General features: G+C 38.1%; 1 protein-coding gene across 1 annotated transcript; it reads right to left on the bottom strand.

Moving 5' to 3' along the window:
* Window positions 1–5,012: 5,012 nt before the first annotated feature.
* Window positions 5,013–22,358, bottom strand: LOC128659371 (receptor-transporting protein 4). The gene is made up of 2 exons (XM_053713026.1): window positions 22,109–22,358; window positions 5,013–6,134 (listed from the first exon to the last, which is right to left on the bottom strand). The coding sequence occupies exons 1-2, from the start codon at window positions 22,249–22,251 to the stop codon at window positions 5,129–5,131; spliced, it is 1,149 nt and encodes a 382-aa protein (XP_053569001.1). The 5' UTR covers window positions 22,252–22,358; the 3' UTR covers window positions 5,013–5,128.
* Between the last annotated feature and the right edge of the window lie 231 nt (window positions 22,359–22,589).

The raw sequence follows: 22,589 nt of genomic DNA on the forward strand, positions 1-22,589 counted from the left end.
AGGCCTTCAGATGTGATGTTTATTTGTCTCCTACTTTGTTTTGCAGTTTGGCTTAGCGTGCCTTATACTTGTAAGTCCTTTTAAGCTACTTTAGGATGGAGTAAGTTATTTTGATTCCTCAAGAGCTTTTTTAAAGGGTTTATAATTATTTTTGGCTTTGCTTTGCTCAATGCTATAATGGATTCTGATACCTTAGAAGCAGAGTCCCCTGAACATCTTCTTACTGTTATTAAGTGTGTTTATTGTAAAGAAGCTAATTTTGTTAGTCCAGCTTATTTATGTGACTCATGTTTATCTATGTTGATGCATTCAGACCAACCTAATGCTGCTTCTAACTGAACACATTTGTTTTCTCTTGGAAGAGGTCTTACTTACTTTGGGGGTTAAAGATTCTAAAGTTTCTGAGGGTAAGCCTTGTAATTGTTCAAATTCAGTTTTTAAGACTGTTGCTAAGCTCCCTGAGGTTTTTCTTATCCATGAAGCTGTTTCTGATATGTTATCTAGGGAATGTTCTAAACCAGGTAATCCATTTAATCCTTATGCAATGTTTACAAAGTTATATCCTTTACCTGCTGCTAATGTTGAATTGTAGAAGACTGTTGATGGGGCTATTTCCACTTTTGCCAAGTGTTCTATCACTTTAGAAGATAGTACTTCTTTTAAATACTCTTTAGATAGGAAGTTAGAGTCCTTTCATAGAAGTGCTTTTTACAAGCAGAGCATTTGCTTAGGCTGGCTATTGCTATTGCTAATGTGGCTTCGGCCTCATCTTACTGGTTACCTAGTCTTTCAGAACAGTTTTCTATTGACTCTGCTAGTGAAGATATTTTGGGTTTACTTAAAAATGCCAATTCCTTTATTTGTGATGCTGTATTTGATACAATGAAAATCACTGCTAAAAGCATGTCCTTGGCAGTCCTTGCTAGAAGAGCCTTATGTCTTAAATCTTAGTCTGCTGACATGGTGTCCAAATCCAGACTTTTATCTCTTTCTTTTTAGGGAAAGAAATTGTTTGCTTCTGATTTAGATTCTATTATTTCTACAGTTACTGGAGGTAAAGTGGCTGTTCTTCCTCAATACAAGAAGTCTAAAGTAAAGTCTAAAGCTTCCAATCATTTTCATTCCTTTCGTCAGACTAAGAAACCGAAAGTTGTCTCCTCTACTCAGAAGCAAGGCACTTCTGGCTCAGTCTAGAGGCCTAGTTCTAACTGAAACAAGTCAAACAGGCTGTGAAACCTATCTCTACTACCAAGACTGCATGAAGATACACGGTCCCTGATCCAGAAGCTCTGGTCGGGGGCAAGTTATGCCTTTTTCAGGAGGCTTGGTTCCAGTCTGTAAGAGTTTTTTCCCTGCTTTGTTTGCCATGTGATGCTGGCAGCCATTTTGCTCACCTTTTCTTGCTGAATCTGGTGCAGAGTGTGTGATGCTGCTCATTTCCTGCATGCCCTCTTATGGTCAGACTGTTGTACATCATCCGTGTGAGACAGGTTGGAGTCTCAGAACTGTCATGTTATCACTTATTATTTAAAGGGCCTCTGTTCAGTATGCTTTGCCCTTGCGTTGTCTCAGACCTGTTTGTGAGTTCCTGTGTTCCAGTTCCAGTTCCTGTGTATTACCTGGCTACTCTAGCGTCTCTTCTGGTTCCTGAACCCTGGCTTGTTCCTGACTACTTTGCTGTTCTCCTAGGCCCTTCTGACTATTCGCTTTGGTTCCTGACTCCGCTTGTCTGACTACAAGCTCCGGTTTTGACTCTTGCACTTCTCATCTCAGTCTGATTCCTGGCACCCTGACACAGTCTGTTTCAGTTCCCTGGGTTCTGAATATAGTTTCCCAAAGTTTTTCAAAAGGATTCAGAACAAAGACTCCCAGAGGAAGGTTTTTTTTGTCCAATGTTCCAAGGAATCCCTTAAAGGCTCATGGCTTTTTTCAGTCAGTTTCAGATCTGGAAACTATGGGAGTGATTGTGCCAGTTCCTTTACAGGAACAGGGGGCGGATATTTTATTCAAATCTCTTCATTATTCCAAAGAAGGAAGGTACTTACAGACCAGTCCTGAATCTGAAAGCTATGAACAAATTTGTAAAAATTCCCTCATTCAAAAGGGAAACTATTTGGACTATTCTGCCTTTTGTTCAGCAAGGTCAGTTTTTTTCACAATAGATTTAAAGTATGCTTATCTTCATGTCCCAGTTCAAAGAATTTTCACAAAGGTTCTGGGTGCCCTATTGTTGGTGATCAGATCTCAGGTTATTGCAGTGTTTCCTTACCTGGACGATATCTTGGTTTAAGCTCCATCTTTTCCTTTAGCAGAATCTCACACCAACAGATTGTTGTTGTTTCTTCAATAACACGGTTGGAGGATCAATTTACCAAAGATTTATTTGGTTCCCCAGACAATGGTATTGGGTTTCCAAATATATTCATGAGTCTTACTTTAACTGAGTAGAGAAGGTTATATTGGTGTCAGCTTGTCTGAACCTTCAGTCCCTCTCCTTTCCCTCTGTTCCTCTTTGTATGGAAGTTTTGTAGCTCCATGATTGCGGCGTCATATGCAATTCCATTTGCTTGTGTTCACATGAGACCTCTTTAGCTTTGTATGCTTCACCAGTGGTGCAAGGATCAGCTTTTTGCATGCATCGGGTTAGCATAGCACATGAGCGGAAAAACTCTTTAATTTCAGCTTGTAATACAAGCGCTACCTGACGCGCGCAAAAAGCTTACTTCCAGTGGAGTTAGCACTCAAGCGGGAGCATTAAATACTGCTCCACTTGTAATCTGGCCCAATATATTTTAGAAGTGTAGAAGAAACTGTAGTCAAAAAGTTAACTATTAAAGGGACATTGTACTGTGATTCTTCTATCCCTTTTAAAGTGTCCCCACTTATTCATTTTACCTACTGGAGGGTATTAGATTGTTTAAAAACCGCTAATTTACATTTACTTCCAATAGAGGTGGTAAACACAGGAAGTGTAAAAGAACTAAAAAATTGCCTGGGATATGCATAGGGCTATCCTAAGAAAACACTTACATGTAATATGGGTAGACTTGATGGACCTTTTGTTTCTTATCTACTGTCAAATTTTATGTTTCTATGTTACTTTATGATTTGAAATATATATATATCTGAAAATATAAATACTGCTATATTTTTCAAAAATTATGTAAACAAGAGGCAGCAGGAGCAGCCCAGTGGCGGTTGGGAGAGATAGATATTAAAATGTTTCTTTTCAATTGGCATTTATGTATAGAGAGATAAGATAAAAATAGCTGTAATTTATGCAAGATCAGTCCATTTAAATGGGTTGTGGTTCCAATAAGTAAAAGCAGCTATTTTATACAACAAAAAATGCTAAAGGAGGCATTTCCTATACATGTAATACACTGCATCTGGTATAACAAGTAATTGGAAACAGATTAAGGGAAAAACTGTTTTACAGTACAGTACAGTACCCCTTGAAGGTTATTAGGGTATTTCTACAGACTTATACTTTATTCCGCACACCCCCATTTAATTCCCCTTCCACTTTCTTATTTGACTCTTTCTCATGTCATTGTTTGTTTAAATTCCCTACTATTTTTTTTCTCACATATGTTGACACAAATGCATGAAGCACACAGCCAGTAACTACAGTGCACAGTGCAGTTATTTTCCCATTTATATACAGGATAGGAACATGAAAAAAGTAAAAGTTCTTTAAATTGAATGTGAGACTAACAGGAAGTATATGATTATGTACAACTGAGCTCAGAGACTCTACTACTCATTAGCTGACAGGCACAACTCACACAGAAAAAATGTTATTGCAGCTCAGGAATGTCTATTTTTCAAAAAAGAAAAACTCTTTAATAAATTCTATTGTAAATGTGTGCTGGTCATCCCCTTGCTTTTAGCTCTATGATCCAATAACATTTGTTGCTGGTCATCCCCTTGCTCTTAGCTCTATGATCCAATAAGTTTTGTTGCTGGTCATACCCTTGCTCTTAGCTCTATGATCCAATAACATTTGTTGCTGGTCATGCCCTTGCTCTTAGCTCTATGATCCAAAAACATGTTTTGCTGGTCATGGCCTTGCTCTTAGCTATACTATCCAGTAACCTGTTGCTGCCCATGCCCTTGCACTTAGCTCTATGATCCAATAACATTTGTTGCTGGTCATGTCCTTGCTCTTAGCTCTACTATCCAGTAACCTGTTGCTACCCATGCCCTTTCTCTTAGCTCTATAATCCAATAACATTTGTTGCTGGTCATGTCCTTGCTATTAGCTCTACTATCCAGTAACCTGTTGCGGCCCATGCCCTTGTTCTTAGCTCTATGATCCAATAACATTTGTTGCTGGTCATGCCCTTGCTATTAGCTCTATGATCCATTAACATTTGTTGCTGGTCATGCCCTTGCTCTTAGCTCTATGATCCAAAAACATGTTTTGCTGGCCATGCATTTTGAGCTCTATAGTCATATAATATTCGTTGCTGGTCATGTCCTTGTTATTAGCTCTATAATCCAATAGCATTTGTTGCTGGTAATGTCCTTGCTTTTAGCTCTATGATCCAATAACATGTTTTGCTGGCCATGCATTTTGAGCACTATGGTCATATAATATTTGTTGCTGGTCATGTCCTTGTTATTAGCTCTATAATCCAATAACATTTGTTGCTGCTAATGTCCTAACATTTTTCATTGGTCATGCCCTTGCTCTTAGCTCTGTGGTCCAATAACATTTGTCATTGGTCATGCCCTTGCTCTTAGCTCTATGATCCAAAAACATGTGTTGCTGGTCATGCCCATGCTTTTAGCTCTATGATCCAATAACAATTGTTGCTCCATAGTTAAATGAAACATTCAGTTCCATGTTAAACATGAATACATTTTAAAATGATAACAAACACATTCATTATTTAAAGGAACATGTCGCAAATATATTTTTGCATAAAAAGGTTAAATGTTTGTATATATTGAAACTAACAGCAAATGCCCGTGTGTGCATAACTAGAGCATGGGATACACCTACCTTAGGGTGATAAGGACAACTTTAATACATATTTAAAAGCTCTTACTTATGAACAGATTTTTGAAAATTAAAACTTTGAAATAAATATGTTTGAAGTCCCCTATCCCAAAATTATACTTATATAAATAAACCCTCTATTCCTGTACCAAGAACCAATGTATCTTCAGATGTATTGTTTTCTGGGGATTTTTGAGTTGGTGGTGGCAATGAAACAACCGATGGTGTTTCACTTGGTGGAGTTAATGGCATAACTGATTGTGATTTGGTAGTTGGTGGTAATGAAATTACTAAGGGTAGCTGAGTTATTGGGGATAATAAGACTGCAGAGTCTTGTTTAACTGGAGGGGGTAAAGGAATTACCAAAGGTGGTTTTGTGGTTGATGGTAACAGAACTGTTGAAGATGACAGTGTTGGTGGGGGTAAAGGAATAACTGATGGACGCCTAGGTGTTGGTGGTGAAAAACTTGCTGTGTCTAGATGAGGTGGTGGAGGCAATGGAATAACTGATGGACGCCTAGGTGTTGGTGGTGATAGACTTGGTGAGGATGGTTGAGTTGGTGGGGGTAATGGAATTACTGAAGATCGTTGAGCTGTTGGAGGTGACAGACTTGGTGTAGATGGCTTTGCTGGTGGAGGTAATGGTATTACTGATGGTCGCCGAGGTGTTGGTGGTGAAAAACTTGCTGTGTCTAGATGAGGTGGCGGAGGCAATGGAATAACTGCAGGTGGTCTTGGCCAATCAGTTGAGGGTTCCTGAAGGTCTGATGGACTTTGTTGCTCCTCATCTATAATCTGCCATTGACAAACTTGGTGCTTACATGCCTCACAGTGTGCCTTGTCATGAGGACCTTCTATTTTATCACTGTAGATCACAGACTTTAAATCTTCATTTCCATTGCTCTGCCTATAAATTTTGCTTTTGATTCTGTTAACTAGATTGCTGATGACCCTTTTGAGGTTCTCATAGGTGATCTCAGGTTTCTCCATCACTGAATTGTTGCATCGTTTACACTCCTGCCTGAAGATCCTCATTTTCACAATGCCATTTCCATCTAGCTTTATAGCAAACAAGATATGAACTTCTGCCGAGTTCCACCAACGCCTACAATGTGAGCAGGTGAACCTTAATTGTAAATAATAATAATAAAATAAAAATTCATTATTTTTGTTTTGTATTTCTTTTGTTATATTGCTACAAAACTTCTAAATTAAATAGGTTTCTTGGAAATATATGCAGGGAGATAAAAGCATCATAGTAGAACATTAATTCATTTTATTATGCAAATACATTTTTAAATGTAGCCGTTATGTGTGCACAATCTTAGACTCCATATTCTTACAACAAAAAAGCAAAAACAGTAAATTGGTTTAGTATTTTTTGGAGTTATGAAGTATTGAGATAGAAGTACATATTTTCCATGTCTCTTAACATTGAAGAGATTAACCTGAACTACAGCAAAAACAAATGCTGCATTTATCTTTATGAATAATCTTTATGAAATTTGGCATGAAAATAAATGTTATTATCTGATAGATATTTTTTGTGTGGTCAAAAATTATCATTCGTTTCTGAGTTCTAAGTTTATTAATTGAAATAAAAAAATGATAGAGACAAAGCTATATGCATAGAATAAAGAACAGATCCGCCATGTTTGTTACGATAAATGCCCTTCAACACCGTTTCTATTAGAGACTATGGCATCTAATTATCAAGCCGCCAACCGCAAATACGGTGGAATTCCGCAGAGTAATTGTGGCAAGCCTGATTCCCCTTAGATATCAAACCCTACAGACCGGCAAAAGTAGAATTTTGTGACGTAACATACAATCCGCTGGACTCAGTCCGACACAGATCGATGCTTATGTCATTACAGATGTTCCAAATGCAAATTCGGCACAATCTGACTACTTTTGCTAGTTAACAAATCTATTCTGGCCCAGCGTACCTGGTTTTTAATCCGCCACCCTGGAGGCGGCGGATGCCATAGGAATCGATGGGAGTCTGAAAGCAGCAAAGTTCATGTTCGCTGCTGCCCAATATCCCATTGATTCCTATGGGAGAATAAAGTTACGTTTACACCTAACACCCTAACATGTACCCCGAGTCTAAACACCCCTAATCTGCCACCCCTACACCACTGCCACCTACATTATACTTATTAACCCCTAATCTGCCGCCCCCTACACCGCCGCCACCTACATTATGTTATTAACCCCTAATCTGCCGTCCCCAACGTCGCCACCACTATATTAAATTTATTAACCCCTAAACCTAAGTATAACCCTAACACCCCCTAACTTAAATCTAATTTAAATAAACATTCCTATCATTAACTACATTATTCCTATTTAAAACTAAATACTTACCTATAAAATAAACCCTAAGATAGCTACAATATAACTAATAGTTTCATTGTATCTAGCTTAGGGTTTATTTTTATTTTATAGGTAAGTTTGTATTTATTTTAACTATGTAGAATAGTTACTAAATAGTTATTAACTATTTACTAACTACCTAGCTAAAATAAATACAAAAGTACTTGTAAAATAAAACCTAACCTAAGTTACAATTACACCTAACACTACACTATAATTAAATAAATTAACTACATTAAATACAATAACCAAAATTAAAGCCCCCCCAAAATAAAAAAACCCTAGCCTAAACTAAACTACCAATAGCCCTTAAAAGAGCCTTTTGCTGGGCATTTCCCCAAAGTAATCAGCTCTTTTACCTGTAAAAAAATATAAACAACCCCCCCAACAGTAAAACCCACCACCCACACAACCAACCCTCCCAAAATAATACTAACTAAAAAAATCTAAGCTCCCCATTGCCCTGAAAAGGGCATTTGGATGGGCATTGCCCTTAAAAGGGCAGTTAGCTCTTTTGCAGCCCAAACCCTAACCTAAAAATAAAACCCACCCAATACACCCTTAAAAAAACCTAACACTAACCCCCTGAAGATCGACTTACCGGGAGGCGTCTTCATTCAAGCCGGGCAGAAGTGGTCCTCCAGACGGGCAAAAGTCTTCATCCAAGCCGGGCAGAAGTGGTCCTCCAGACGACAGAAGTCTTCATCCAGATGGCATCTTCTATCTTCATCCATCCGGCGCGGAGCGGGTCCATCTTCAAGATATCCGACACGGAGTATCCTCTTCGGCCGACGACTACCTGACAAATGAAGGTTCCTTTAAGTGACGTCATCCAAGATGGCGTCCCTTAGATTACGATTGGCTGATAGAAATCAGCCAATCGGAATTAAGGTAGAAAAAATCCTATTGGCTGATGCAATCAGCCAATAGGATTGAACTTCAATCCTATTGGCTGATTGGAACAGCCAATAGAATGCGAGCTCAATCCTATTTGGCTGTTCCAATCAGCCAATAGGACTAGGTAGATTTTTTCTACCTTAATTCCGATTGGCTGATAGAATTCTATCAGCCAATTGGAATCTAAGGGACGCCATCTTGGATGACATCACTTAAAGGAACCTTCATTCGTTGGGTAGTCGTCAGCCGAAGAGGATGCTCCACGTCGGATGTCTTGAAGATGGACCCGCTCCGCGCCGGATGGATGAAGATAGAAGATGCCGTCTGGATGAAGAAATCTGCCATCTGGAGGACCACTTCTGCCCGGCTTGGATGAAGACTTCTGCCCGTCTGGAGGACCACTTCTGCCCAGCTTGGATGAAGACGTCTCCCGGTAAGTCTGGGGGTTAGTGTTAGGTTTTTGTTAAGGGTGTATTGGGTGGGTTTTATTTTTAGGTTAGGGTTTGGGCTGCAAAAGAGCTAACTGCCCTTTTAAGGGCAATGCCCAATCCAAATGCCCTTTTCAGGGCAATGGGGAGCTTAGGCTTTTTTAGTTAGTATTTTTTTGGGGGGGTTGGTTGTGTGGGTGGTGGGTTTAACTATTGGGGGGGGTTGTTTGTATTTTTTTTTTACAGGTAAAAGAGCTGATTACTTTGGGGCAATGCCCCACAAAAGGCCCTTTTAAGGGCTATTGGTAGTTTAGTTTAGGCTAGGGTTTTTTTTATTTTGGGGGGCTTTTTTTATTTTGATAGGGCTATTAGATTAGGTGTAATTAGTTTAAATTTCTGTAAATTGTTTATTATTTTCTGTAATGTAATGTTTGTTTGTTTTTTGTACTTTAGATAATTTAATTTAATTTTGGTTATTGTATTTAATGTAGTTAATTTATTTAATTATAGTGTAGTGTTAGGTGTAATTGTAACTTAGGTTAGGTTTTATTTTACAGATACTTTTGTATTTATTTTAGCTAGGTAGTTAGTAAATAGTTAATAACTATTTAATAACTATTCTACCTAGTTAAAATAAATACAAACTTGCCTGTAAAATGACAGCGTTTTTGGTAACTTTGGAGAGCGTATTCAGGTCTGTGGCAGCGAAGTTAGGCGATCTTAGGCAAGCGTATTGGTGCCGTGGAATGCAAGTAAGTTGACGGCTTGATAAGTAGATGCCATTATCTGAACTCAGAAAATATGGTGGATTCTCATTTCCAAATATAAGATACTACAATTGGATATCAATGATTAAATATGGCATAGATTGGTAACAGAGGCAGAATATATTACATATCATGACTTAGAATCTGATTTAATAGCGCCATTCAGTTTGAAGGCGGTTCTTCATTATCCATACTGTAAATTACCTAGTAATATTAGCAAAATGTTGACCTTTTCAAATATTATCCTGGCTTGGCAGAAATATTGTAAGATACTAGGTCTTGACTTTCACGCATCACGTTACCTGCCAATTATAGGAATCCCAGATTTCACGCCTGGTCTGTATAATGCAGTTTTTAGAGACTGGCATAAGGAGGGGTTAAAGTATTTTTCACAAATGATAAAACCTGCTAATCAGTCACTGTTTACTTTTGCAGAGTTAACAACGAAATATCTGCTTCCTTCAAAAAAATTTTTTGCGTATTTACAAGCAAGGAGTTATCTCATACAGGTGTCTCAACTAATAGGCCTTGAATAGAGATTACAAGTAGACATGTGCGATTCGGTTCGATTTGGAAATTCAGCAAATTCTGCAAATTCGGCAAATTCGGCGATTCGGATCGAACCGAATTTCCGAATTCAAATTTTGCCGAATTTTCCGATTCGAATCTAATCGAATTAATTCGTAAATTCGGTTGGCCATTGGATTACACTAGTATTATACAGTATGTTAGGTTTACACCTAATATACAGTATAATACTAGTCTAATCACACCTAACACTTACCGAATTGCCGAATTTACGAACCGAATCGAACCGAATCCAGCCGAATTTCTTCAAATCCGAATGAATCCGAAACAAATCCGAAACGAATCGATTTTAAATTTTCCGAATTCGAATCGATCCGAACCAAATTTTGAAAAATTACGAATCGATCCGAACTGAACCGAATTTTTTCGCCATGCACATGTCTAATTACAAGAGATAGATGCAGGAATTAAAACTTACATAGCAGGTATAAGATCTATTTCATACTGGTATAAAGCGTTATACATAAAGCTTGGTCAGAAACATGTAATCAAACTCAGGGCAGGTTTAGGGAGATATTTTGTAGATATTCAAACTCAGGATATATTAAAGAGTATAAATCTATCTGAGTCTGAAACAGTAATAATTATCTGGAGGGAGGCCCAATTGAAATTAATGGATAACTATTATCTCACACCCGAATTAATAAAGGGGCTAAAAATAATCAATATTGCAGATGTTTCAAATGTAAAGTAGAGAAAGCTGACATTTTACACTGTCTGTGGCTGTGCCCGAAAATCAGACAATATTTGGGAAAAATTAATTGTTGGTTGAATAAAACTCTCTAAAATACAATTTAACTCACCTTCTATCATATATTCTTTCTGTTCTATGAGAATTCATTAAGTGGTGATTAAACGTTAATAAATATGACCATCTTGGCGGCACAAATTTTAATATTTAAGAAATAGAAGTCCTCCGATGTCCTACTCCCTACTATATCTGAATTTGTAAATACTTTGAAGCTACAAATGACGATTTAATTGCAGGATAACAAACTACTTGTTGAAAAACATCTTAGAGCTTACTTTACTAAGTGGCTAAAAGTAATAGTAGCTTGGCCTTTGACAACCCAGATTCAATTTATCTCCCCATTACAGAACTCTTTAAGCTTTATGCTTATGATCCTAAAAGGTGTGCTCCCTCAGTAGTGGATGAATGAAATCTAATATCTCACTGAAATCTTTGGATGGGGGGCTATGTGGACCCCCGAGGGGTGCAAGGCAGTGTTTTTTTGTTTTTTTTCTTCCCCTTTCCTGTGTCTTGTCTGTGTGCATGTCGGCTGGCATTGTTTTTTTTGTCAGTCCCAGGTATAGAATACTAATACAATGTTCAGGAAAATTCTGCAATTGATTTCATTATACATTTATACATATTGTATAAGTATGTGATTTAGACTTTCTAATTTCCTTCACTTATCTAATTTGCTTAATATTCTTGGTATTCTTTGTTGAAAAGCATACCTATGTAGGTTCGGGAGCTTAGAGATAGCTGCTGATTGGTGGCTGCACTTGTATACCCATTTTCATTGGCTTAATGATGTGTTTAGCTAACTCCCAGTAGTGTATTGCTGCTTCGTCAATAAAGGATACCATGAGAATGAAGCAAAATTGATAGCAGAAGTAAATTGGAAAGTTGCTTAAAAATGTACAATCTATCTGAATCATATAAGAAAAATGTTGTGTTTCATGTCCCCTTAATTTGCTAAAGGGCCAACCACCTCTATTTTACTTCTTCTTTTCCTATGATGAAGTCTCCACTGGGAGGGACAGTCAGAGTGCTGGGGTGGGGGAAGAAGTTGTGGTGCTAAAAGCAGGCAGCCCAGAAAAGTGTCTCCTGCTCACAAATAGGCACCCAGGCCTCACGGGAAAGTAGCTCTACTAGCTGAAAAAATCCTAGGATAAATGTGCAAAAATATTTTCCTGAATACTAAAGCTAATATAACTATTTGCTACACAAAAGCTATTTGCTTTACTATTTACCTACCACATACATACATTATAGCTCAATAACTTGTTAGCTTGTTCTATGGCGATTTACCACTTGGGTGCAACTTCTTTTTAGCCCAGTAAAGCTTTTCACAGAGTATAACTTTCACTGATGAGGCCCAATGAAGGCAAAAATAAATCTTCTGAGGTTGCCAGGTTCCTTGTTCAGAGAGGGATTGCCTGGTATTTCTGGGCTGGACTGACCTTGTTTGCAAGATCAGACTGATATACTTAAGGAAAGGTCTTCTCTGTGAGAAGCGTTATTGGGCTAAAAGAAGCTGCTCCTAGGTGGTAAAATCCATTTTGGTTTATTAATAAATGATTGGGTTAGTAAGCATAATTTACTGCCATGCAATAGGTTGTCAAAACCTAAAGATATTTCTAAAAGCATTTCCAAGAGAGAAAGCCTGGTATGATGTGTTGAGGAAAGCATTTCACCAATCATCTAAAGTTTAGTATACATAGTGCAGTGGTTAACAAACGTTTTGCTATAATATGACCTAATAAGTGCATATAGTAAATATAATAAGTGTGTAAACGGTTTGCTCAAAGCACAAGGCCATAAAAAAATCTAGACCCTTTCACCCTGGCCTGAATTATTTGTGAGCTGAGGATTGTTACCCCCTTGGTATCCCAAAACCCTGATTAAGAATTGCTTTTAGATTAATGTAGTCAAACCAGTGTAGCCAACAAATATTCAAATATAATTAGTCTAAAAAAGTACAAGTGTAATGGATATATACAAAGTTTCACAGTAAGGGCAGCATATTTCTTACAACTGTTCATCTCACCACTTTGTTTATTGTTTAGAACATACTTGCAGATTCCACATTGTTATAAAGGTTACTCCCATGGAACGCCTATATAGTCGTTATCTTTGCCATGAGCTGGGGCTTTCATCCTCTTACTACCTTAAAGAGACAGTCAACTTGAAAATATTTATTGTTTAAAAAGATAGATAATCCCCTATTACTCATTCCCCAGTTTTGCACAACCAATAAGGTTATATTAATATACTTTTTTACCTCTGTGATTACCTTGTATCTAAGCCTCTGCAGACTGCCCCCTTATTTCAGTACTTTTGACAGACTTACATTTGAGCCATTCAGTGCTGACTCCTAGGTAATTCCACGGGATTGAGCACAATGTTATCAATATGGCATTCATGAACTAATGCTGTTTAGCTGTAAAAAAAAAACCTGTCAAAATGCCCTGAGATAAGAGGCGGCAATAAAGGGCTTAGAAATATGAGCCTACCTAGGTAGCAATTTCCACAAACAATAACAAGAGAACAAAGCAAGTTTGATGATAAAATTTATTTGGAAAGTTGTTTAAAATGGCATGCCCTATCTGAATAACAAAAGTTTCATTTTTATTAGACTGTCCCTTTACACTAAATCTCTGCAAAACTGAGTTCCTTATTATCCCTCTCTCTTCCAAAATCTCTACCCCCAACTTTCTATAACTGTTGATAATAACATCATTACCCCAACACAAATGCCCAATGTCTTGGGGTCACACTTGACTCAGATCTATCTTTCACTCCCCACATCCAGTCCTTGGCCAATTCCTGCTGCTTCCACCTTAAAAACAATTTGCCACTTCCTTACACAAGACACTACTAAGGGCCATATTACGAGTGGTGTGCTAACTGTTGTACTCGAGCAATAAGGGGTACATTGCGGCTCTTTGCGCGCCACAAAAGTAGCATGCGTATTACGAGTTGAAAGTAAATGCGTTTGCTTGAGAGCAATTGAATTTAATGTGAGCCAGGTTGGTGCGACTTCAGAGCTCTAGTTAACTGTTACGCTCAACTAAAAGGTTGCACAAAAAACATCAAAAATACAGTGTACTGTATAGTACAAATTATTTTTAAAAATTGCCTAAAAAAGTTATAAGGGCTCAAAGATATGAGGTCTCAGGAAAAAAGGCCTGCAAAGGGCTTTAACATAGAGATACATACATACACATGTCTAAAAATGTTTATGAATGTATATCTATATCTATATAGATATATATGTTTATATGTGTGTACATATGTATTTTGTAGTTAGACATATATACACATATAAACACATAAAAACATATGCATTTATATATATATATATATATATATATGTGTGTGCGTGTGTGTGTGCATTTGAGCCCTTTGCAGTCAAGCAGCTGAAAACATGAAAAATAATATTTATGTAATATTCATATATAATAAATTGTTGAACTGTGAATGTAGTGTAAATATTTATCATTCCAATGTTCTTCATATAGGGGAATATGTTCTAAGTATTTTAAAGTAGATATTCCTATCTATTATATTCCTATCTACTGTACACTGTGTGCAGAATTATTAGGCAAATGAGTATTTTGACCACATCATCCTCTTTATGCATGTTGTCTTACTCCAAGCTGTATAGGCTCGAAAGCCTGCTACCAATTAAGCATATTAGGTGATGTGAATCTCTGTAATGAGAAGGGGTGTGGTCTAATGACATCAACACCCTATATCAGGTGTGCATAATTATTAGGCAACTTCCTTTCCTTTGGCAAAATGGATCAAAAGAAGGACTTGACAGGCTCAGAAAAGTCAAAAATAGTGAGATATCTTGCAGAGGGATGCAGCACTCTTAAAATTGCAAAGCTTCTGAAGCGTGATCATCGAACAATCAAGCGTTTCATTCAAAATAGTCAACAGGGTCGCAAGAAGCGTGTGGAAAAACCAAGGTGCAAAATAACTGCCCATGAACTGAGAAAAGTCAAGCGTGCAGCTGCCAAGATGCCACTTGCCACCAGTTTGGCCATATTTCAGAGCTGCAACATCACTGGAGTGCCCAAAAGCACAAGGTGTGCAATACTCAGAGACATGGCCAAGGTAAGAAAGGCTGAAAGACGACCACCACTGAACAAGACACACAAGCTGAAACGTCAAGACTGGGCCAAGAAATATCTCAAGACTGATTTTTCTAAGGTTTTATGGACTGATGAAATGAGAGTGAGTCTTGATGGGCCAGATGGATGGGCCCGTGGCTGGATTGGTAAAGGGCAGAGAGCTCCAGTCCGACTCAGACGCCAGCAAGGTGGAGGTGGAGTACTGGTTTGGGCTGGTATCATCAAAGATGAGCTTGTGGGGCCTTTTCGGGTTGAGGATGGAGTCAAGCTCAACTCCCAGTCCTACTGCCAGTTTCTGGAAGACACCTTCTTCAAGCAGTGGTACAGGAAGAAGTCTGCATCCTTCAAGAAAAACATGATTTTCATGCAGGACAATGCTCCATCACACGCGTCCAAGTACTCCACAGCGTGGCTGGCAAGAAAGGGTATAAAAGAAGAAAATCTAATGACATGGCCTCCTTGTTCACCTGATCTGAACCCCATTGAGAACCTGTGGTCCATCATCAAATGTGAGATTTACAAGGAGGGAAAACAGTACACCTCTCTGAACAGTGTCTGGGAGGCTGTGGTTGCTGCTGCACGCAATGTTGATGGTGAACAGATCAAAACACTGACAGAATCCATGGATGGCAGGCTTTTGAGTGTCCTTGCAAAGAAAGGTGGCTATATTGTCACTGATTTGTTTTTGTTTTGTTTTTGAATGCCAGAAATGTATATTTGTGAATGTTGAGATGTTATATTGGTTTCACTGGTAAAAATAAATAATTGAAATGGGTATATATTTGTTTTTTGTTAAGTTGCCTAATAATTATGCACAGTAATAGTCACCTGCACACACAGATATCCCCCTAAAATAGCTATAACTAAAAACAAACTAAAAACTACTTCCAAAACTATTCAGCTTTGATATTAATGAGTTTTTTGGGTTCATTGAGAACATGGTTGTTGTTCAATAATAAAATTAATCCTCAAAAATACAACTTGCCTAATAATTCTGCACTCCCTGTATATCTATCTATCTATCTATCTATCTATCTATCTATCTATCTATCTATCTATCTATCTATCTATATATGTGTGTGTGTGTGTGTGTGTGTATATAGATACATATCTTACCAAAAAACATCACACATAATATAGTCATATGTATTTAAAGTGAAGGTAAAGTTAATACCCCTAGAATTCATCAATGCTTACAATATAATAAGTTTACTATGATCGCTAATTTTTTTTAATCATTTGTTAAAAAAATGAATTCATTATGTTTTTTCTACCGTTACAGGGCAAATTCCTCCCATTGTTTACTTCCCATATTGCTGTTATGTGACATATAGAGCGGTCCCACCCCCTCTATACGTATCTCTAATGCGCGGTCACGAAAATACTCTCTAATGCGCATGCACGAATCGGCGGTTTCTCAGTTTACCGAGCATGCGCTTCACGGCGATACCGGTGTCTCCAATGCGCTAGAAACATAGTACTCAATGAATAACAATAATGTGTTCATTGAGTACTAAGTTATTTGTGAACGGGAACAGCTTTTTAGTACTTTTGGAGCCGTCCGTGACAGCAGATGCTGTTTCTTGACTAAGCAATCCAATGCGCATGCGCCAAACAGGAGTGTGCTCCAGACACAATTTTCGTCATGAAAAATTCTTGAGCATGCGCAGGCTAAGATGTGGGCGGGTGACGTAGTTTGGCCGTCGCCTAACGGCAAGAATTTCAATAGGTTATATAAAAAACGTGACCTAGGGAGAAAAAGAAATACGGGCTGATTTAGGTGATAAAAATAAATATATGGATTACGGCTATAACTTTGTTTAGAGGGAAATTTATAAAAAAACGATGAATGAAACTTATATTGTATTTTGGAGAACAATATTACTGTGGATCACAAACATGGTAAGTTTACCTTCACTTTAAGAAACAAGTATAACATATTATTCAATATGAAGAACATTGGAATGTGAAATATTTATATTTCTTGTCTGGTTAGCGCACTTGAGTAAACACGATCAGGTTAGCGCACTAGTAAGGGTGTACGGGTTTTTTCCCCCACTTTCCGTGCACCAATGAAGTCTATAGGGAAAAATGTTAATGCAGTTGCAATATGTGAAGTTTGGCTTTTTGCGTGTGTCGGGTAAGTGTTCATGCACAAACTTTTTACTTTCAATGTCTAATAAAGTTAACACGAGAGCGGGAGTGCAGCTAATTTGCTCTCCACTCATAATTTAGCTCTAAGACTTTAATCCACTCTCTCATTTACCACCTTGATTATTGCAACTCCATCCTCTTTGGCCTCCCTAGCTGCCGTCTGTCTCCCTTACAATACATAATAAATGCCTCTACCGAGCTGATCTTCCTAACACGCCGCTCCTCATCTGCTGCACCTCTCTGCCAGTTCCTTCACTGGCTTCCTCTAACCTCCAGAATAAAACACAAAATCCTGACTCTAACTTTCAAAGCTCTCAATAACACTGCACCCCATATATCTCCAATCTCATCTCCAGATACTATCTCCAGACGCACCCCCTTCACTCTGCTCATGAACTTATTCTCTCTTCCTCTCGTTACCTCCTCCATTCCCATCTGCAAGACTTCTCTAGATTGGCACCTAGTTTGTGGAACTCTCTTCTCGCTACACAAGACTCTCTCCTAGTTTTCAAACTTTCAAGCACTCCTTAAAGACTCTGCTGTTCAGGGATGCATCTAATATACACTAACATTTTCTTATCATAGTTCCTCTCCTCCTTTAGTTATCCCCTTGAACCCCCTTAGCATGTAAGCATACAATCCCAGCTGCTTTGTAGACCACCTTCATGAGAGCTGATACAGCAGTGAAACTCTTGGCAGGGCCCTCTATCCTTTTGTCTTGTCTCCCAAAATTTTTACTTTGCTATTATTATAGCGCTGCAGAATCTGTTGGTGCTTTACAAATAACTGATGATGATAAAAATAATTATATATACAAACATTTTGGAAGCTTCAAAAAAAAAAAGAAAAAACAAGTGAAATCTTTATAGGAAGGGTCCCCAAGAAATGTCCCTATTCAATCTATGAGGGATCATGAAATCAAGTTTTTTTATCCACTCCTCTTCTTTTTCAAAAAGCATTTTTTGCCTGTTTTCCCCTTAAGGGAGCTACACTGTCTACTACTTGGAATTTAAGTTGGCTCCTATTGTGTCCCAACAATGTAAAATGATGGGCTACAGGGGATTGTGGATCTAATTTACCTATTGCTGCTTTGGGTTGTTTTATCCTATCTTTAACACTTCTATGGGTACATTCCCATGTAACAATTGTGCACAATGTCACTCAATCCAATATAGAAGTACTGTGACCCACCCAAGATCTGGTAAATGGTTACCCATAAGAGGTCACTTCACATGTAATTCCCAGTACGTAGTATATGTTATCAAGTGCTCATGTGGACTTGCGCATGTAGGTGAGAACACCAAATGTACAGTATATAGTATATAGATTAATTTTGTACTTGCCATATTGTTATATGTTAGGGATTATATTGTTGCTTTAAAAGAGAGAACTGTGCTTGCTGGCGGACATAGTTCTGAACTGTCAGATTATCACACACATTACCGTTGCACAGTGGATTGCTTATGTGGAGCTGCTTGCTTATGCTTGATTAACACAAAGAAACATTGCTATACCCAGCGTACTTGATGTACTTGACAGCGTACTTGATAGGATCAGCCAATAGGATTGAGCTCACATTCTATTGGCTGATTGGAATAGCCAATAGAATGCGAGTTCAATCCTATTGGCTGATTGGATCAGCCAATAGGATGAAAGCTCAATCCTATTGGCTGATTGCAACAGCCAATATGATTTTTTCCACCTTAATTCCTATTGGCTGATAAAATTCTATCATCCAATCGGAATGTAAGGAACGCCATCTTGGATGACGTCATTTAAAGGGAAACTTCATTCTGCAAGAGTCGTCGGAAGAAGAGGTTGCTCCGTGCTGGATGTCTTGAAGATGGAGCCACTCCATGCCGGATGGATGAAGATAGAAGATGCCGGCTTGGATGAAGACTTCTGCCTGCTTGGATGAAGACTTCTGCCAGCTTCGCTGAGGACTTCTGCCACTTGGATGAGGATGGATGTCCGGTCTTCGAAAACTGTAAGTGGATCTTCGGGGGTTAGTGTTTTTTTAAGGGTTTATTGGGTGGGTTTTAATTTTAGGTTAGGAGTTTGTATTTTATTTTACAGGTAAAAGAACTGATTTCTTTGGGGCAATGCCCCGCAAAAGGCCCTTTTAAGGGCCATTGATAGTTTATTGTAGGCTAGGGTTTTTTTTTATTTTGGGGGGGCTTTTTTATTTTGATAGGACTATTAGGTGTAATTTGATCATTTATTTTTTATTTTGTGTAACTTAGTGTTTTTTATTTTGTGTAACTTAGTGTTTTTTATTTTGTGTAACTTAGTTGTTATTTTTTTGTAACTTAGTAATTTTTAATTGTAGATTTAAATAACTTGAGTAGGGTTAGGATTTTAAATATGTAATATAGTTATTTGAATTGTTAGTTTAATGTAATTTTCATATAATAGTTAGGATAGATTAATTAATTGTTTAATATAGTGCAATGTAATTTGAGTATAATAGTTAGGCTAGGTTAATTAATAGTTTAAGGTAAGATTACATTTATTATAAGATAGGGATGAGGTAATATTTAATGTAAAATTAGCGGGTTGTTAGGTTTAGGGGTTAATAGCTTAATTTAGTTTATGGCAATGTGGGGGGCTGACAGTTTAAGGGTTAATAGGTTTAGTAAGTGGTAGTGATGTGGGTGGTCAGGGGTTTAGGTGTTAATACATTTATTTAGTTGCGGAGGGGTCCAGGAGCGGAGGAATAGGGGTTAATAACATTATGTAGGTGGCGGCGGGGTTCAGGAGCGGCGGGATAGGGGTTAATACATTTATTAGAGTTGTGGTGGGCTCCGGGAGCAGAGGGATACGGGTTAATACATTTATTTAGTTGCGGTGGGCTCCTGTAGCGGCGGGATATGGGTTAATACATTTATTTTGTTGCGGCAGTGTTGGGGAGCGGCGCAATAGGGGTTAGTACATTTATTTAGTTGCGGTGGGCTCCAGGAGCGGCAGGATAGGGGTTAATAACATTATGTAGGTGGCGGCGATGTCGGGCGGCAGATTAGGGGTGTTTAAACTCGTAGCTTATGTTAGGGTGTTAGGTGTAAACGTAATTTTTATTATACCATAGAAATATCTGGCAGCATCAAACATAAGCATTCACTGCTTTCAGACTCCCATTGATTCCTATGGCATCTGCAGCCTCCAGGGTGGCAGATTGAAAAGCAGGTATGCTGGGCCGGAATAGTGGCGAGCGTACCTGTTAGACATTTGATAAATGACAAAAGGTGTCAGATAGTGCCAAATTTGTATTCAGAACATCTGTAATGACATAAGCATCGATCTTTGTCGGATTGAGATCGGCGGATTGTATGTTACGTCACAAATTTAAACTTTTGCCGGCCTGTAGGCTTTGATAAATGGAGCGAATCAGGCTCGCCACAATTACGCTGCGGAATTCCAGCGTATTTGCGGTTGACAGCTTGATAAATATCCCTCTGTGTCACTAACTCACTATATACAGTACTGGTGGGTCAAACAGTGTCACTATATACAGCAAAAGGGGGTCAGACCATCTCATAGACTGTGGGCACAGGTTAGCCCCTTTTTGCAGACATGAAATCTGATTCACAATTATTTTTTCTGTGTTAAATGTAAAAAAAAAAAAGATATGTATCAAATTCACATATTTTTTGGAGGGGCTCTTGTTAGATTCTTGCACCTGGGCCCTGTGGTTTCTAGTTATGCCTCTGAGCAGAAGCCAGACAACTAAGCATAGTTACTTGCTAGTTGCCAAGCAAGGTGCCGCTTCTGATCTGCCCCACCCCCATGGTGAGATGTCACACAATAATGCCATTCATTGTTTATGGGGTGAATGTAACTTTACTCACCATGACTCTGAATGTTTAAAGTCATTAAAGGAGAACACATTTATTATATTGAAACCTGTGGGCAAGGGAGGAGCCACTGTTATTACAGATTATATTATTTTGATGAAATTTTGCAACTATCTGATAACCATATTTATCAAGGTTCATATCAGGACCCCTCTTTAAAGATTAAAGGGACATTAAAGGACCAGGAAACCCCACACATTTTTGTTTTGTTTTACCATTTGGATAGAACATACAATTTTAAACAACTTTCCAATTTAGTTCTGTTATCAAATTTGCTTCATTATTTTGTTATCCTTTGCTGAAGAAACAGCATTGCACTACTGGCAGCTAGCAAATCACATCTAGTTAACCAATCACAAGAGAGAAATGTGTGTAGGCACCAATCAGCAGCTAGCTCCTTTTTTTCACCAGTAGCTGCTGTATAGTTTGTTTATTTCTTGCATGCAATTTTGTCGATTCTGAAGTCTCCCTTATATTTTTCAAGAAAAGTTGGCAACCTTATTTTAAGAAGATTTTCTTGTAGTTTTTGTTGTTATGCTTTTCAATGTGTGGCCTTGTCTATAAATGCAGCTATGGAAGTTGCTCCTATCAGACAGTTACCAGGTATACTGTAGTATCAGCCGTCAAGTAAAAACTGTAAACTGCTTTTAGTAAACCATTTTATATTTATGCATTTTTCCATATGCATGATGGGACATTTCTGCTTTCAATATAATTTTAAGTGCATTATTATACTACAATACCATGTATTTGTAATATTTAATATATAATGTTACTTTTTACAAATACCTCCCTTGTCACCTCTAACCCTTATGTTTGTGACCTACTTTTGTGTCCACAGACCCTGGATTAAAATCACTGGGAGCAGGTTCAGCAACAGTTTTCCTTGTCTCTCTGTCCTCAACAGTTTTGAAATTATTCAATGTAACCCATTCACTAAAGAATAGAGAGATGAGAGAGCTTTAGTGAATAGTCTTCATAGAATAACATAGGACATGTATTATCAGACTGAAAAGAAAAGCTAGGCAAACCAGAGGCTGTTAGTGAATCTAACCCACTGTTTTACAGCTAGTAAATTACCTTTCAGAACATAAGTAAACAGGAATACAAGTTTATTATGTGATGATACATATATTATAAGGATACATACTTTGCAGCATATATTACCTGGCAAATGTACATTGTGTATATAGCAGCCATCCTTGCTTCTCCTGCTTGAGATGAGAATCCACAGAGAGGTTCCACTTATGTGGTACTTGTATTTCCTCAATCTTACTGTCAAATTCATCTCTCCAAGAAGTCTCATCCATCCTGTCTCTGCTGTGTATCTAGGGACAGGTCATTGTCTTCTTTGTAGCCCAGAAGTGACAGGATTGGCTTGTTAGGCAAGAGTCAGGGGAACAAATGTGAGAGCAGTACTAAGTGAGCTTGTCTTTTTTTGCAAAATATCAGAGTAGCCAGATTAGAAGAAACGAAACTGTAAGCAAGTAGTCCCCAGGAAAAGGAGGGGCCACAACAAAAGCCTAATGTTTAATTTGGCAATGAAAGAAGTACATAGTGAGATAATGGAAGGCTTTTTACCCTTATGTTGAAGCCTTTGCTGGTAGCTAATGGATTACATCATTAGCTGGGAGGATCAGTCTTCTAT

Source organism: Bombina bombina, chromosome 5 (assembly GCF_027579735.1).
Source record: "Bombina bombina isolate aBomBom1 chromosome 5, aBomBom1.pri, whole genome shotgun sequence".
In the NCBI taxonomy this organism is placed as follows: Eukaryota; Metazoa; Chordata; class Amphibia; order Anura; family Bombinatoridae; genus Bombina; species Bombina bombina.

Bases quoted from the DNA above. Each gene is read 5' to 3' on its own strand.
- LOC128659371 (XM_053713026.1), bottom strand. From the start codon at position 22,251: ATGGATGAGACTTCTTGGAGAGATGAATTTGACAGTAAGATTGAGGAA. The intron at 6,135-22,108 runs GTAATATATGCT...TTTACAATTAAG, and splicing joins ACACAATGTACATTTGCCAG to GTTCACCTGCTCACATTGTA.